At 47.6% G+C, this 18,540-nt stretch overlaps 1 protein-coding gene across 4 annotated transcripts in view; it reads right to left on the bottom strand.

Moving 5' to 3' along the window:
* The window catches only part of ARHGAP22 (Rho GTPase activating protein 22), a gene marked incomplete at both ends in the record, with an annotated part of 209,168 nt that overhangs the window by 103,028 nt on the left and 87,600 nt on the right, over positions 1-18,540 (bottom strand). For all 4 annotated transcript variants that reach the window (XM_082854489.1, XM_082854490.1, XM_082854491.1 and 1 more), the window contains one exon: positions 8,636-8,723. In XM_082854489.1, coding sequence (XP_082710615.1) covers positions 8,636-8,723 — 88 coding nt within the window. The remainder of the gene's footprint in view (positions 1-8,635; positions 8,724-18,540) is intronic.

The following is an 18,540-nucleotide window of genomic DNA, read 5'->3' as shown; positions in this document are numbered from 1 at the left end:
GGACGGGAAGAACACAGGGCTGGGCTATGATGGGTGTAGCACGCTCAGCCCCTGGAGAAGCCACATCCCTTCTGGGTGCCAAGTTTATGAATAGGATAAAGACACTGATAAGATGTGCACTGAATTCATTTATGACTGGAGGCTCTGAGGGCTAGTGAATTTGCAAGAAGAGATCAACAGGGGTGTTAGGCTGAGCTCACAGGCTGGAGTCTAGAGCAAGAGAACAGAAGGTCAGGTCCTGCGTTTACGTCCAGTAGCCCACAGTCAGGGCTGAAGGGCCTGCGACCAGGGCAGGTGCACAGGGTCCCTACTCAGAAGGACCCTGTGTTAGGAATTCACTGCTCTCTGGTGGCTGTCTTGAGGTTGTCAGCCATTTTGCCTTTAAGTTTGTGTTTTGTAAGCGAACTCTGATGGGCCAGGGGAGCGTGTGCAAGGGCTTGAACCTCAATTCTCTGGTGGTCCTGCCCCTGGCAGCCTCCTGCTTCCAGGGGTGCTGAGCCACCCACTGTTTCCTGGTGCCCCAGGCCAACAGCCCCCCTTCCCCCTCCCCCCAGTGACTGCTGCCACCCCCTTCCCACTGGGGTCAGGGCCACCAACCCAGCACAGTCTCAGGGTGGAGCACGGTGGTGACAGTCCCGGCCCTGGTTGACAGCACCAGTGCACAGGGTAGGGCATCGGGCTGCGGGAAAAGGAGATGCCTGGTTGGACTCCCTCACCCAGGAAGGTGCACGGCGCCGCGGTCCAGTGGCTGCTGAGAGGGAGACCACAGCTGGTGGGAGTGTGCGCTGCACCTCGGGGGACCCTGGGTGCCTGTGGGTGGTCTCCTCTCATCCCACGAGTATCTCCTCCACCCAAGGGAGTGCGCCATTTAAACAGCAAATAGAAAACCCCGTGCCTGGTCTGTCCCTAGGCCCCTACAAAGAATAGCTACACCTGCTCCCGTGTCACAGTGCTTCGTGAGGCCGTCAAGCCCCTTGTGCCCTCTTCCTACCACAGTGGAGCAGCTCAGCCTCGTTTGCATAAGGCCCTCGTAGCACAGTGCTGGGATCATCACCTCCTTTATTCCAGACTCATGTCTCCATGGACACAGCCTCTGGGCTCCTTCCTCCTGTAGCTGCCCCTCCACCGTACTCTGGACCAAGTACCTAATTTGTGGGGCCCAGTGCAAAATAAAAATGCAGCGCTCCGTCTTCAAAAAGCAGGGGAAAACCACCATTAAAGGCCTCAGATATAAAATTTCCCCTTTCTTCCATGAGCTCCCTTTCAATCTGTCAAAGTGTGGTCCCAGGCCAGCAGCGCAGCATCACCTGGGAGCGCATTCGAAATGCAGGTCCTCTGGCCCCATCCCAGACCCTGGAATCAGTAACTTTGGGGATGAGCCCAGCATTCTAGGTTTTGATAAGTGCTCCAGGGGATTCTGCTACGCAGGAAAACTTGAGAACAACTGCTGGAGAGCTGGGATTTGTTTGTTTTGAAAGCCATAAACTAAAGAAATTTGAAATCTTATTTGAAGTTTGTTTGTATATGGTAAAGAGGAGTTGAAAGAAAGGGAGAGAGGGAGGGAGAGAGAGAGGAGAGAGGAAAGAGGGAGGGAGGGAGGAAGGGGAGAGTGAGAACGGGCTGGTGGAGAGCAGAGGAGTGTTCTCTGCACGTCCACGTATCTTAGTTCACTTGATGTTCACAGCCTTCTTGCCAAGTAGGTAGTTTTCTTTCTATTATCAGATGATGAAAATGAGACTCAGAGAATGTAAGTTATTGGCCCAAGTTCTTGCCATTAGTGTGTGGTGGAACTAAACTGTGAATCTTGGTGTCTGACTTCAAAACCTAGGCTTTGGGTTTCCCTGGTGGCACAGTGGTTGAGAATCTGCCTGCCAATGCAGGGGACACGGATTCGAGCCCTGGTCTGGGAGGATCCCACATGCCACAGAGCGGCTGGGCCCGTGAGCCACAACTACTGAGCCTGCGCGTCTGGAGCCTGTGCTCCGCAACAAGAGAGGCCACGATAGTGAGAGGCCCGCGCACCGCGATGAAGAGTGGCCCCCGCTTGCCACAACTAGAGCAAAAGCCCTCGCACAGAAACGAAGACCCAACACAGCCATAAATAAATAAATAAATAAAGCAAACTGTCAACAAGTAAAAATAAATAAACACTATTATATTAAAAAAAAACCCCAAAACCTAGGCTTTTCCCCCAGTTGTTCCTCCTCCTTCCTCCCTCCCCTTCATTTTAGGAGTACCTGCTGAGCACCTATTCTATGTCAGGCATTGCACCCAGTCGGCTCCGCATCCAGGCCTGTGCTGTGCGGTACGGCTCCACCACACACACGTGGCTGCTGAGAACTTGAAATGCAGCTGGCGTAACTGAGCAAGGGGATTGTCAATTTCATTACAAGCGCGGCTTGCTTTATATTTCTATTGAACAGGGCTGCTCTAGAACATGATTTTGGCCAAAAGGAATGAACTGCAACCTCCTCTTCAAGGGCGTCTATTTCCAGAGACATCAGTGGGAGTTTCCCATACCTGGTCCTGTGTTTTGTTAAGAGAAGTGAGGTTAAGACAGTAGGGCCAGACCACAAAGCAGGGAAGTTCCAGAAACCACTCTTGTATTTGCTGATTCTCCCACCCTCAGGGGTGGGGAGCGCTTGTGAACTGCTCATCTAATTTCATTTCTAGTCATTACCCATCGTCTGGCGCTCTGCAGGCAAACTCAGCAGGGCCACCCGGGGTCAGGCTGATATGCCGGCGGGCTGGTACCAGGTGCTGAGATAGGCTGGGATCGGCATCCTGCTCAGGAGGCGGCTGAGGAGATGAGCGATGCTCTGGGGATGTCAGGAGCACCGTATCAGTCTACTTCTACAGAGTAATCTGTGTGTGCTGGCTTCGCTCCAAGGTCAGGCCTCACAGATAGCAGGCAGCAGTTCTCCTATCTGCTTCAAGCTGCAGGCGGATAAGGACAGGCAGCTGTAAGCTCAATGCCCGAGAGAGGCTTCAAAGATCCAGTGTAGCCGTAAGAAACTGCTGGAACCTGTTCTCGCAGGGGACGCTTGCTTATGGAAGGCCATTCTTCTGGCACCATTCTACTAGGGCAGGTGGACACCTCGGAGGCCCTCTTATCCTGCAGTTGGAGAAACCAAGGAAATCTGATCTGGTTTCCCCGGCAAGTTAGAGACTGAGCTGGGTCTGGGACCCACTCAGACCCCAAAAGCATATGCTGATCAGGGCCCCCTTGCTAAGAACTTGGCGCACGAGCTTAGTACTGCACAGGAAGAATCAGAGCTCCGCTTTAAGTGGCCTGGCTTCTGAGTTGCCTCCCTGACGGTGAGCGATTTGGCAGGGCAGGGTGGTCTCCTCTGTGGACATTGGCTGGGGCGAGGGTCCGGGCAGAGCATGGACGGTGGTAATGAGGAGTGGCAGCTTACCTCCTCATCTCCAGCCGGGTCCTTGCAATCCCCCCATCATTACATTAGTGGTTTTGCTAACACACAGTTCTGGTTTTAACCATCCCTCCTGCCTGCTGAAGAAGTGCAGTGGCTAAAGTCCAAGCCTCTGTGTCCAGCATCCAAGGCGCTTCGTGACCTGGCCCCTGCTCCCCTTTCCTCCTTGGTCCTCTACACCACGAATCTCCCCCACAGAATACTTCCCCAGGCCTCTGTGCCTTTGTGTACTCTACCCCCCCATCATTTGGGGATGACCTTCTCTTGTTTGCTCAGCTGGGTCATTTTCACTTCTCTGTCAAGGTTTAGCTTGGGTGAAATCTTCCCTAACCACCAGGCGAGCCACCCTCACCCTCTGCTCTGGGCTCTCAGCCCTGGGGACACCCCTATTGGGGCACTCATCACACAGTATTAGGACTGATAACTTACAGGTGATAGCTAAGCGGGAACTGTGTTGTTGTTATTAATAATAATGATAAACAGACAGACTGCAGAGAGGAGGGAAGAATAGAAAAATATTGGCATCTACACTGAGCCAGGCACTAGGCTCCCCCTGCAACCTCACCAAACCCAAGGCACTTGGCTTTATTATCTCCAAATTAGAAGTCATGAGACAGAGGCACGGGGACATTGCGTGACTTGTCTAAAACCAAGCAGGCCCTGGGTGGCAGGGTCGGGCTTCTGTCCAGTCCTCCCTGACTTTGGAGAGGACAGTCTGGAACACTGGTCAGAGCTAGCTGCTGTGTGGTCACACGTGCCCTGCTGGAAGAGGGCAGAAAACAGGTGCAAACAGGGACATGGCACATGCACTCGGCCTCCCCACTCTCTCCCCTGGAACCTTCCTTTCTGCGTGCAGATGTCTGCCTCTAGGGAACAGCGGCATCGCTGGCAAGCCTGGGTACACTCCACTCTCTCCCCAACTTCCATTGCTCGCTTTGCTCGTACCAATGCCTGGGTGGAGCTGAAAACCCAAGGCCTCAAAGCCATCCCTGCCCAGGCCTATTGCCCGCAAGATGCCCACCTGGTGTCTGGGGAGTGGGTGGGGATCCCAAGCAACGTGGTAGAAGGAGGCAGCGGGGGGCTCTGTGGGAGAGCAGGGCACCTGCCAGACCTCTGAACTGGGCAGTTTCCCCACCAGAGCCTCCAGCACTTTATCTTGAGAAATGTGGTCTGTGGGGCACAAAGCAGACAGGCGCTCTGCGATGGGAACTGGGCCCAGATGTCAGAGCCACCGTGACACCCTCCGTGTCCTCCTGTTCCAGAAGACAGCACTTTCCCACTCTGAGATTCCGGGCGGCCTCCGTGTTTCACCCAGGTCATCCTCAGCCCCGCACGCTGGGGCCCTCGCACTCCAGGAGGAAATGCTGCCGGGAAAGGCACTTGGACCTGGGACCCCGGTGTGGATTTACAGAAAGAGCCACGGTCAGTGTGGACACTTGGTCCCTAAAGAAACAGCCATGGACTGTGTCTGATGCAGGGTACCTCCTGTCCCTTCCCTGGAAGCACCTGAGTTCCTCTGGGGGGTCCTTGTGCCTACTGTGTGAGCCTTTGTGGGCAGGTCTGTCCAGGCACTGGAGTGGACAGGCCTTTCCTCACCACCCCAGTGTCACCAGTGGCAGGCACACGGCGTAAACACAGCCACCTTAGACCCTGAGCCATCGACGCAGCCGAGACTGAAGAGCCTGTGGGACTCGGCCTTCCCCGCTCAGAGCACCCACCACTCTCTCTTCCTGGCTCCGGGGGCCCTGAGCAGCCCTGCCGCCTGCCCCTTCCACACGCATCTCTCCAGCTTCCCATGGGCTGATTCTGTGTGGCCCCATAGCCTCTGGCCATTTCCCCCTTTGTCTGCATTTGTCAGAGCTGGCTTCTGCCACCTGCCATCGGGGACTCTGGAAAGACATGCCAGCAGTGGAGAAGCCGTGATAGACCAGCAGTCACTCGCCAGCACGACTTAGGGCTCCCGTCTGAATGCCTGTAGTCAGTGGGCTTGCCTCCCTGTGGTAGCATCAAGGTAATACTAGAATAAGGATGTTAGCGAAACGACTTCTAGGGATCACCTAACTCGACCCATCAAACATAAGCACAAGTTGTGGGTTTAGCAACTTTTTGTCCAGAGCGCCAAAGCAGGCTTCTCCACCCCTTCCCCCATCCTTGTAGTTTCGGAGGAAGGCCTAAGCTTGCCTGTGCCCAGATGCCTGCAGTGCCAAGCAGTGATGGTCTGGGAGGCCAAGAGGATCAAGTCTGCAAGGGGCAGACAGCTTTCAAAGGGCTGGGAGGGGCTGAGGCCCGAGTGGGAAGGAGACCAAGTGTCCTCGAATCCCAGCCCCTTCTGGGGCCTGGCTCCTTCCGGACTGACCCAGGAACCAGCCTCAGACTATTGGTGGATGCGGGGCTCTGGGGCTAGAACTGGCTCAAGCCGCAGCCCCACTATTTAGTGGCGGTCGGAGCCCGTCAAGAATCAGAGGTGTGGCCTGGCTGACTGAGATGGCTGGGGGCTGGCTGGAGGACAAGCGAGGCCTGTCATGAAATTGGCGCATCTCTCCACTAGATGGCACTCACAGTATAATTTTCCTCATATTTTAAATTCTATCTTGATGAAAAATTGTGATTTTTTTAATACTGTTAAAGAGCACGAATAGAGCTATGACTTAAAATTCATGTAACTGATCTCATGCATTTTCATTCTTGGGTTTCTATCACATGTCCAAGAGTTGTCAAGTTTCCCTCCCTCTGAGGTATTGGGTGTGGCAGACGTGCACTGCAGCTCGGCTTTCCGGGGCCAGAAAGATGCATCCAACGGAAGCGGAAGCGACTAAGTCTTTCCTTTCAGCGCTTCCCAAAGGCTGCCTGGGGCTCTGCACTGCCTACCACCTGACCTGCTTTCCCTGAGTGGTCTCACAGCTACCCTCCACCCCCACCCCCGGCTTTCAGGAGCGGCTGTACATCCAAAGGCAAGAGGGCGGCGCTTCGAACCTGCATACGTTTGGTGCTTCGACCACTGCTGTGCTTGGGAAAAAGGGGTGTGAGGAGCCTTACCTTCTATAACCGTGTCCTGAGACCTCTCGGGCCCACCCACGTAGGAAAAATGCCAGACCTGTACCAGGTACCTGTGTTGAAGGGCAGCATAAGTGTGGCTTTGGAAGTCAGACTGCCCAGGTAGAAGCCCTGACCCTACTGCCATCCAGCTGTGTGTCCTTGGGCAAGTCACCAATCCTTTCTAACCCCCGGTGTCCTTTTTTATAAAATAGGCATGGAAGTACTCCTTACCTTAGAGGGATGTTTTGAGTACTGTGGTAGCAGAATAATAGCCCCACAAAGATGTCCATGTCCTAAGCCCTGGAACCCGTGAATATGTTCCCTTACGTGGCAAATGGGTCTTCCCCACAGAGCCAAAGAAATTCTTGTAAATAGCTCTGACCCAGATAAAGAGCACGCGCACTGGTGACCATTCCCATCCGGTCCCTGGGGGCACACGTCCAGTGCCTTTCTGACTTCATGGTGGTGCGTGCTGACCTCCACCTTGTGGCTCTGGCCTCACCTCAGCCCTCCGCAACTCCCAGGCCCAGGCCCCCGGCCCCTCCCCAAGCCTTCCTTCCATGTGTCCAGCTCCCCCTCCCCTACATGGCAGGGCCCTGCCTACCTCACTCCCCTCCTTCATTTCTTCTCTACCTTCTTGGCAGAAACCTTTACTCCTGTTCCATAATCAACCAAGCCTCTATTTTCCACTCCATGCCCTGGGATCCCTCTGTTGCCACCTTCTAATGTGTCCTTTCAGCAACAAGATTCTTGCAGTAGATGAAATACCCAAATGAAACCACGGGACTTGAATTCTGCATATGCGGCAGGCAGTTGGGAGGGTCTCCCTGCACTTCACCTGCAGCCTGTACCTCCTGGAGTTCCCAGTATGGACAGAGCAAAGGTGAGCACACCCTGCCCCAGGCTTGGATTCGCTCAGTCCTGCTCCCAGTGGGCCATAGCTTGCTGGCCTGAGCCTGGGCTGATGCGTCCCCTGGTGCACAGCCCATAGCCAGGTCACTTTGTCAGAGGGGTTGTGTGGCTCTGCCTCTCTGAGACTGTAAACTTACTGGCTCACAGACCCCACAGGCCCTAGCACACTCAATCCACAGCCACCACTTCCCAGAAGGAAGTCTAGATTCGATTGGCACATGATAGGGTGTGATGACTAGCTGCCTGTAGCCTCTGCTCTCGGTGCTCTGCCCAGACCCCTGGGCACTCACTGTTCCCATCCACACTGGCAGCCTCTCTCCTCAAGCACCTGCGACTCTGCCTGAAGGCCTTCTCTGAAGGCAGGGAGCTTGGCCAAGCGCAGGGCGGGCCAGAAATGCCAGAGTCAGCCTCCCAGGGAACAGCTCTCAGTTAATGGCCGGTGGGACTTGGGGGGTAAACCCCCAGCCTCCTCACTCCTTGGGTGAGACACCTCTGAGTCGGTTCATTGGAACTGAGCCCCGGGCACCCCCAGTGGCACCAGCTCACCCTGCCGGCTCTCCCTTCCTGCTCCCTTTCTCGTGCTTTTTGGGGATCACCTCAGGATGAACTGCTCAGATCCTTGCCTGAGGCTCTGCAACAGGGGGAGGCCAAGCTTAGGAGGCCAAGCTTACTACCTCACCAGCCAGCCCCTCTGTAAACTGACTCATTTGCAAGACACGCTTACTTAGTTCAATAAGAACCACATTTTAAAACTGGGAACTTTAAAAACCTGCTTTGTAACTGCTAACATGATGGCGGTTCTTTGAGTTAAATGACTCCCCTTCCTCCCACCACATTGCAATGCTTTGTTCTGGGATTCATGACAGAGCTTATTTTAATGCTCTGAACCTGTGCTAGTGGTTTTCCCTGGACTTATTTGCATGTGACCCAGATATTGTGTTTGACCTTCACTCTAAGGTGTCCCCATGGATTGGTTACCTCCCTTGTTTTATTTTGAACTTAAAAATCCACACTTTCCTCTCACCAGAAGCTCATTACCTAGATAATTGACTGGATTTTCTAAATTCTCCCCAAATGTGTAATATCCTCTAGATTTGGCCCAAATTTCCGAATTGTGCTTGGAGACAGCGCTGGCGTTCTCACAGAGAGGAGTGTTGCGGAGGTGGCCCTTCCCAGGCCAGAGGTGCAGTGACACTGCCATTGGGGCCACCAGGGCCAGCCCCAGCACAGAGCTGAAGGGTGCTCAAGCCTACCTGGGCTGATCTCAAAGAGGTGCTTTCCCGGGTCCTCAGGGCCAGGAAGAAGTTCAGTCACCTGGGTCCCTTGTAGAGAAATAAAGCCCTAAATAGAGAGACAAACACAAACACAAGAGCGTGAGATGGCTGGGAGAGGGCTTCTGTGGTCAGGGCTCTGGGGAGCAGAGGGTGAAGCCGCGGGTCAGAGTCCCAGCCCTCCAGGACCTGGATGGGCAGGCTGGGTGCCGGGAGGAGCACAGGCCTCCTCTCCATGGCAGGGACCGAGCGCAGATGAGGCCTTGCATGGGGTCCCTGCTCGAGTGGGCCGACACTACCTTCTGACTCCCTTGGAGGAGCTCTGCCCACAGAGGACTGCCCAGGGTTGTCACTCTCCTGGTTAAGGCACGGTAAGCCCAAGTCGGGAGCAGGGAGGAAGGCTCCATTATTGGGGCGGGAGCGGGGGGGGGGGCGGGAATGTGCCCATTTGCAGGCTTTCTGGGGCAGGAGAGTCAGGGAGAGGAAGGTTTCTTGTATGTAACTGTCCAGGCGGTAACATGGGGGAAAGGATGCACAGGTCTGTGTGAGCCCAGTTTTGCCCCCTCCTGGCTGGGTGAGATTTCATTTCTTTACCTGTTACGTGGGAGTCAGCTACCACGAAGAAGGTACCATACCTACAGTCTAACTGCCTGGGTTCAAATCCTGGCTCACCTACTTACTGGCTGTGTGACCTCAGGCAAAGTATTTAACCCCTCTCTGCAACTTCCCAATTTCCTTATCTGTGAAATAGGAATAATAACAGTCCTTTCCAGGGCTGTTGTGAGCATTAAGTGAATTAGTACTTGGGAAGCCCTCAGAGCAGTACCTGGCATAGTGAAAGCTGTTTATTTGCTAAATAAACCCCAGCTACTACTGTGTGTCAGGGCTCCACACTGGGTGGGGGAACAGCATCCCTGCATCTGCACTTGCCCAGGTGACTGGCGCGGTCACCTGCTGTATCCACATGGTTGCCTCCAGTCCCCACCCCCGTGTGTACTCATGGAGCGCTCTTCTTTCCACTCCCATCTTTTCCAGGCAATTCCTGGCTTTCAAGGTGACTGGAGGCTCCATGTGGCTGTTGGAGTCTTGTGCTGCACGGACACATGGAGATGCCTTTTTTCATTTAAGCACCGTAAAGGCAGAACGGCGTCTTTACCTACGGATGCTTCCTTTAGAGAAATTAGAGCAATAAACCAGAGAACCAGATGGTAATCGTTGTAACTGAACTAACGGTGTCTTTCTAGGGAACCTAGGGCTAGTGGGAATAAATCAGGGCTGCAACCCCAGGATGGGGAAACGTGTTCATTACAGGATGTGGATGAGATCCATCACTGGCTAACGGGAAGGGTCTCTGGTGTTTGCTGTTTCAGTAACTGTCTCTGAGTACTTCTGAGCACTTTGGGTTTTTTTTCCCTCTATGCCTCAATATCTGTCATCCATGAAATGGGAGTAACAATATTGACATTGACATTACTTTCTACTCCAGTTAAATGGAAAAGCAGTAATAACCCTTGTTTACAGAGCTTGTACTATATTCCTGGCTCTTTGTCTAAACTATTGGATTTCATCTTTCTAGAGGCCGCACAGGGGTGAGTACTACTATTCCTATCGTCTTGGACAAGCAGATGGGTGTCGGAGAGGTGAAGCAACCAGCCTCCTGTCCCACTGCTGCACTCCGGGGGTGTCTGATGATGGAGCACTTTCCCTCCTATATTTGTGACAGCAGCTGCCGGCTGACTTTGTGTGCAAGAGCTGCCCTGGAGAGCCAGGCTGTGCCTTTGGGACCCATTGCTCATCACTCACTCAGAAGAATCCCAGTGTGGCCCCCATTACTGCAAGGGGCCCTCAGAACTGGCTTTTGGTCACCCAGATCCCTCCTGCTTCCCACGGGTTAAGAGCACGGCTTTGATCCCAGCATTTTGCTCAGGCACTTGGGGGGGGAGGGCTGGGAGGGGGGAAGAAAAGGGGAGGGGAGAGGAAGGGGCAGGAGAGCAGAGGGAGTCTGATTTCCCGTTTCCGGTATGTCATTTGTTAAGACTGTGATGAAAGACACGTAGAAGTCAGTATGAAGCATCCAGCTGAGACCCTCGGGCTAGGTCTCAACCTTGAGAGGGCATGAGAGTCACCCCAGGGCTTGTTAAAACACAGAGTACCAAGTTTGGTGGTCTTGCAGTAAGTGTTTAACAACAGGTTCTCCAAAAAAAATAAGGCAAGCTGATTTGTAGTGTTTGCCAACTTCTGTGATATAAATACCCTCCATGGCTGATTTCATGTCGTCATTGAATGTGGCACTGGGAAGAAATGCACCGCAGTGTTCCTGCCACATGGATACCATAGGGGTCAACAGGCTCTAGAGCATAGATAGGAGTAAATGAAATCAAACAATTAGGGGGTGATACATTTTGAGGACTGATTATCTTTATTTTTTTAATGTATTTTATTGAAGTATAGTTGATTTACAACATTGTGTTAGTTTCAGGTGTTCAGTAAAGTGATTCAGTTATATATATATGTATGTGTTTATATACATATTCTTTTTCATATTATTTTCCATTATGGTTTATGACAAGATATTGAATATAGTTCCCTGTGCTATACAGTAGGGCCTTGTTGTTTATCCATTAATTACCTTTGTTTTTAATATAATTTATTTAATTGTAGGTCTGTATGATTTAATTTCTAATAGTGGAATGTTTAGCAACTGGCTGGTAAGCATAGCACTAATAGAACTACCCCTGGGGTTTCTGACTCTGTAGGTCTGGAGAAAGAAGGAGAATCTGGGCATTTCTCTGCTGGTTCAGTGGTTAGGACTCGGCACTTTCACTGTCGTGGCCCGGGGTTCAATCCCTGGTTGGGGAACTAAGATCCCACAAGCGGTGTAATGTGGCCGGAAAAAAAAAAAAAAGAGAGAAACAAAAAAGGAGAATCTGCATTTCTAACCAGGTTTCTGATGCTGCTGGCCTCCCGGGGATACACGTTGACAACCACTCTCTAGGGGCACTTAGAGTAAGTAGCCAAAGGAAGGTGCCTTTTCCATAAGCTTATTCAGCACATCAGTTTCCTCAAGTGTAAAATAAGGATAATAACAGTATCTACCTCATGAGGCTGTTGTGAGGGTTAAAATGATCCGATATTTTCCTGCTGGCCTTGGAGAGCCAGGTTTTGGTTGAGCTGCTGTGCCTTGGACACATGCAGTTCCGAAGGACAAGGAGTACCTCCAGCCACTCAGATCGTGCCCTGGACTAGAGGGGTCCGGGCTTTCCCTGAGGAGCCCAAAGTGAGTGTTAGCACTTTGGAGGGGGTGGCTGGTCTCCTTCCTGCTGGGCCTGGGAAGGGACCAGACACACCATTTGCACCTACAACTGCACAGATGGGCAGCTGGGTGCAGAAAGAGATCGTGCAAACTCCAGTCACACGACAGCTTCCCACAAAGGTTAGTCCCCTCTCCCCCTCCCCCTGCATCTGAGCTATGTGCATTTGCTCTGTTTTGCTATTTACTCAGCCTGCATATCCAAGTTTGTCCTGAGAGGCTGCCAATGACTTCATTCATCTCTAGCTTCACACCAGTGCAAGTCCACTGGTGTAAGGGAGTAATGGTCAAAGGATGTGCTATTCTGTCTCTGTGTAACCGAGCTCCACTCCAGGCCTGCTGCTGGCTCACCAAAGCTCCCTTCCCAACCCTTGTGAATGTACCAGCTTGAGAGGATCCGTGGGTATCCAGTGGAGGCCCCAGACAAAAGCTCCAGAAACTCCTTCTCTCAGAGAGCAACTTTGGGAGAGAGTATATTTCTTATATTAGTGTCAGCTTAGATGGTTTATTCAAAATCCATCATTTCTACAGCGTAATAAATACAAACTCCAGGAACACTGCAGGTGGAGGGGAAGCAGCCCAGTGATTAGCCTTGCTCCCTCTCATTTGCCTAAACCCAGCAATGGGGCACCTAGGATGTGGTACAACCTTCAGGGACTGGTGAAGATGCTCAGAATTCAGAAAGCTTCCTATGTCAAATTCTGAATGTCTTAGTTATCTATTGCAACATAACAAATTACCCTAAATCTTGGTAGGTAAAAACAACAATAAACCTTTATTCTCTTACAGGGTTTCTGTAGACCAGGAAATTTGGAATGGCTTAGCTGGGTGTTTCTAGCTTGGGGTATTTTACGAAATGATAGTCAAGATGTTGGGTGGAACTACAGACATCTGAAAATCTGACTGAGGCCAGAGGATATGGTGACTCCCTCAATGGCGGATGTAAAAAAAAGTCTCAAATCTACATTCTAGAGATGAAAAGTACAATGTGCAAATAAAAAATACAATGAGTGGGATTAACAGCAGATTCAATGTTGCAGATGAAAAGACTAGAGAACTTGAAAATATAGCCATAGAAACTACTCAAAATGAAACAAAGAGAAAAGAGAAGTAAAAAGAATGAACAGAGCATCAGTGAGATGTGGGATATCGTCAAGCAGTGTAATTTACATGTAATTCGAGTCTCTGGACCAGGAGGGGGGAACTGAAAAATATTTGTGAAGAAATTATAGCTGAAACTTTTCCAAATTTATGAACAGTATAAACCCACAGATCCAAGAAGTGCAATGAGCCCCAAGTATAAGAAACATAAAGAAAAGTAAGTATATGAAGGCGTAATCAAGTGGCTCAAACCCAGTCATGAAAAGAAACTCTTAAAAGCAGCCAGAGGTGAATGATACAATATGTACAGAGGAGCACATGTGAGGATGACAGCAAATTTCTTATCAGAAACAACGTAAGTTAAGAAATCAGTGGAACAACATCTTTAATGGTATTGAAAGGAAGATCTGTCAACCTCGTATTCTGAATCCAGTAAAAGTATTCCTCAAAAATAAAGGCTAAGTAAAGACCTTTTAAGATACACAAAACAAATAGGAAATAATGCATCACTAGCAGACTCATACTACAAGAATTGTTAAAGACAATTAGGCAGAAAGAAAATGACATTAGACAGAAAAAAGGAAAGGAAGGAAGATTAATGGAGCAATAGGAAGTAGACGATTAAAGTAAAAAAAAAATTCATTATCTATTTATCAATAATTGAGAAAACAAGTAGACAAAAAAATCAGTAAGGATATAAATGACCTGAAAAAACACTATCAACCAATTTGACCTAATTGCTGCCTTCCTCAACAGTAGAATACACGTGTTTTCAAATGTCCATGAAACTTTTACTAAGATGGCCATAAACAAGTCTTAAAAAATGGAAAAAAGTTCAAATACAACATATGTTCTCTGATCACAATGGAATTAAGTTAGAAATCAATAACAGAAAAAATTCTGGAAAATCCCCAAACATTTGGAAACCAATTAATGCATTTCTAAATAACCCATACATCAAAGAAAAATATCAAAAAGGAAAATTAGAAAGTGCTTTGAACTGGATAAAAATGAAAACACAACATATAAAATTTTGTTACATGCCTCTAGAGGAGTAGTTAGGGGGTAAATTATAGCACTAAATGTTGATATCACAAAAGAAGAAAGGCTTCAATCAATGACCTCAGCTTCTACCTTAAGAAATGACACAAAGAAGAGCAAATTAAACCCAATGTAAAAAAATGAAAAAATAAAGATCAGAGTGGCTATAAATAAAATGAAAAATAAAAAAATAATGAAGCCAATGAAACTAAAAGCTAGTTCTTTGAGAAGATCAATAAAATTGATAAGTCTCTAGCAAGACTAATCAGGAAAAAGAGAGAAGATAAACTGTCAATATCTGGAATTAGAGAGGTGACCTCACCACAGATTCTTCAGGTATTAAAAAGATAAGGTAATGTTAAGGAAAACATTATGTTAATAAATTTGGAAATTTAGATGAAGTGGATAAAAGAAGACACAAACTACTGAAGCTCAGTCAAGAAGAAATAGTTAAATAGCCCCATATCTAGTAAAGAACTGGAATTTGGGGGCTTCCCTGGTGGCACAGTGGTTGAGAATCTGCCTGCTAATGCAGGGGACACGGGTTCGAGCCCTGGTCTGGGAGGATCCCACATGCCACGGAGCAACTGGGCCCGTGAGCCACAACTACCGAGCTTGCGCGTCCGGAGCCTGTGCTCCGCAACAAGAGAGGCCGCGACAGTGAGAGGCCCACGCACCATGATGAAGAGTGGCCCCCGCTTGCCGCAACTGGAGAAAGCCCTGGCACAGAAACAAAGACCCAACACAGCAAAAATACATATAAATACAAAGAAATGGAATTTGTAGCTAAAAACCTTCCCACAAGGAAAACTCCAAACTCAGATGATTTCACTGGTGAATTCTACCAAATATTTAAGGAAGAAATAACACCAATACTACACAAATTCTTTTTGAAAACTGAAAAAAAGGCATGGTTTCCAGTGCATTTTATGAGGCCAACATTACTGTGATATAGAATAGCCAAAGACGTTATAAGAAAAGAACACTGTAAACCAATATCACTCAGGAACAAAAATTCTCAACAAAATTTTAGCAAATCAAGTTCAACAATATATAGAAAGGAAAATAATGACCAACTGGGGTTTATCCCAAGTATGCAAAGTTGGTTTAACAAACCAAAATCAATCAATGTAATTAACCATATTTATAAACTAGAAAAGAGAAAAGATCATCTCGATAGATGCAACAACAAAAAAAACATTTAACAAAATTCAACATCCATTCCTGATAAAAATTCTTAGCAAACTAGAATAAAAGAGAACTTCCTCAACCTGATAAAGGGTATCTCTGAAAAATGAAAAGCTAATATCATACTAAAAGCTTTTCCCCTAAGACCAAGATCAAGACAATGATGTTTATTCTTATTATTTCTATTAAATATCGTACGAGTCCTAGCTGTTGTTATAAGGTGAGAAAAAGAAATAAAATTTGTCCAAATTGGAAAGGAAGAAGTGAAAGTGTTTCCACAAACAACATAATTGTCTATGTAGAAAATCTGCTGAAACTTTACCAAAAAAAAAGCTACTAGAATTAATAAATGATTTTGGTAAGGTTTCAGGATACAAGACAAATGCACAAATTTAAGTAGTATCTCTCTCTATTAGCAATGAACAATTGGAAATTGAAAATCAAAACCATTTTACTTGCACCCCAAAATATGAAATACTTGGGGATAAATATGATGAAAGATCTTCAAGATCTGTGCACTGAGAACTATAAATCATTGCTGGGAGAATTGAAAGAAGATATAACCAACTGAAGAGATATACTGTGTTCACTGGCCAGAGGACTTACTATTGTTAAGATGTCAATTCTCTCCAAATTGGCCTAAAGATTCAAAGCAATCCCAATCAGAATCCCAGTAGTGTTTTATAGAACATGACCTATAGAACATGATTCTAAAATTCATATAGAAATATAAAGGACCTACAACAGTCAGACAACTTTGAAACAGAATAACAAAGTTGGAGATCTAATACTTCTGGATTTCAGGACTTACTATAAAGCTATAGTAATCAAAACATTGTAATATTGGCATTAAGATAGACAAAGAAGTTAATAAAACAGAATAGAAGGTTCAGAAACAAACAAACAAACAAATGGATTTTTTTTTTTTTTTTTTGTGGTACGCGGGCCTCTCACTGTTGTGGCCTCTCCCATTGCGGAGCACAGGCTCTGGACGCGCAGGCTCAGCGGCCATGGCTCATGGGCCCAGCCGCTCCGCGGCATGTGGGATCCTCCCGGACCTGGGCACGAACCCATGTCCCCTGCATCAGCAGGCGGACTCAACCGCTGTGCCACCAGGGAAGCCCAAACAAATGGCTTTTTTTTTTCTTTTTTTTTTTTCGGTACGCGGGCCTCTTAACTGCTGTGGCCTCTCCCATTGTGGAGCACAGGCTCCGGACGCGCAGGCCCAGCGGCCATGTATCACGGGCCCAGCCACCCCGCAGCATGTGGGATCTTTCCGGACCGGGGCACGAACCCGTGTCCCCTGCATCAGCAGGTGGACTCCCAACCACTGCGCCACCAGGGAAACCCAAACAAATGGATTTTTGACAAAGGTTCAAAGGCAGTTCAGTGGAGTATGGATAGCAGGATGGTATTTTCAGTAAATGGTGGTGGAACAATTTTATATTCTTGTGTAAAAAAATGAACTTTGATCCATGCCTGACATCACATATAAAAATATACTCAAAATAAATCATATACCTAAAAGTAAAATCATAAGATGATAAAACTTCTGGTAGAAAACTTTTATGACTTTGGTTAGGCAAAGACTTCTTAAATACAACATCAGAAGCACAATTAATTAATAATTTGACCTATTTAAATTAAAAAACCCTGCTCTTTGAAAGATATGATTAAGCGAAAATATGAGTTATACACTGGAAGAAAATATCTGAAAATCATATATCTGGTAAAGGACTTGTACCCTAAATATACAAAGCACTCTCAAAATATAATAATAAGGAAACAAACAACCCAATTAAAAAAAATAGGCAAAAGATTTGAACAGATACTTTATTATATCTGTAATCTAGATAGATGTAGGAATGGCAAATAAGCTCATGGAAAGATCCTCCACATCGTCAGTCATTAGGGGAGTGCAAATTAAAACCACAGTGTGGCATCACTACATAGCTACTAGAATAGATAAGATTTAAGACTGACCATAGCAAGTGTTGGTGTGAGTATGGAGGACCTAGAACTCTCATACACTGCTGGTAGGAATGTAAAATGGTACAAACAATTTCGAAAACAGTTTAGCAGTCTCTAAAACTGTTAAAATATACCTAGGATTTGCTCCAGCCATTCCTCTTCTAGGTATTTACCTAAGAGAAATGAAAGTATATGTCCATACAGAGATTTGGACTTCATTTTTAATATCCCCAAACTGGACACAACCTAAATGGCCGTCAACAAGTGAATGGATGAACAAACTGTGGCACAGCCATACAATGGGATACTATTCAGCAATAAGAATGAACACAAATGCATGCTACAACATGGGTGAATTTCTAAATCATCATACTAAGTAAAAGAAACCAGAGTATGTTCTGTATTACTCTGTTTACATAGAATTCCAGAAAATGCATACTAAACACATTGGTGATTGCCTGGGGTCAGGGGTCAGGAGGGGCAGAAGATGGAGGAGGGATTACAGAAGGCTACAAGGGAACTTTGGGGGGTAATAGATACATCTTGATTGTGGTTATGGTCGCACAGGTGTACACATGTATTTATCAAATTGTACCTGTTAAATATGTGGAGTTTATTGATGATAATTATACCTCAGTAAAGCTGTTATGAAACACGGACACTTGATTCAGTTATTGGAGAAGTTTTAAGTACATGTATTAGTTTCCTAACAGAGCACCACAAATTTAGTGGCTTAAAACAAAAAAAAACTTATTTTTTTACAGTTCTGGAGGTCAGAAGTCTGAAATGGGCCTTACCAGGCTACAACCTTCTGGAGGCTCCAGGGGAGGATCTGTTTCCCTGCTTTTTGCAGCTTCCAGGGGGTGCCTGCATCCTTTGCCTCTTGGCCCCTTCCTCCATCTTCCGAGCAGCAATATATCTTGAAATGCTCTCAGACTCTGACCTCCTCTCCTGTCTCCTTTTCCACTATAAAAGACCCTTGTGATTACCCTGGATCCACATGGGTAACCCAGGATAAATTTTTATGTTAAGGTCAGCTGATTAGCAACCTTGATCCCATCTTCACCCTTAAATCCTCCTTGCCACATAACATTCACATCTTTGGGGAGACATTATTCTGCCTACCCCAGGATATTTGGAAAAATGTGGGCATGTGATTCTACTTCTTCAAATGTATTCATGAAATCTCAATATAGACCAAGTATTTCTGATGAAAGCTTAGTGTCCAAATTGAGATATGCTCTAAGTGGATTCCAAAGGCATCATGTAAAAAAAG

The sequence above is a fragment of the Leucopleurus acutus genome (genome assembly GCF_964270905.1).
Source record: "Leucopleurus acutus genome assembly, chromosome: 14".
Lineage (NCBI taxonomy): Eukaryota > Metazoa > Chordata > Mammalia > Artiodactyla > Delphinidae > Leucopleurus > Leucopleurus acutus.
Note: the sequence above shows the minus strand (reverse complement) of the source record. Positions and strands in the feature narration are given on the sequence as shown.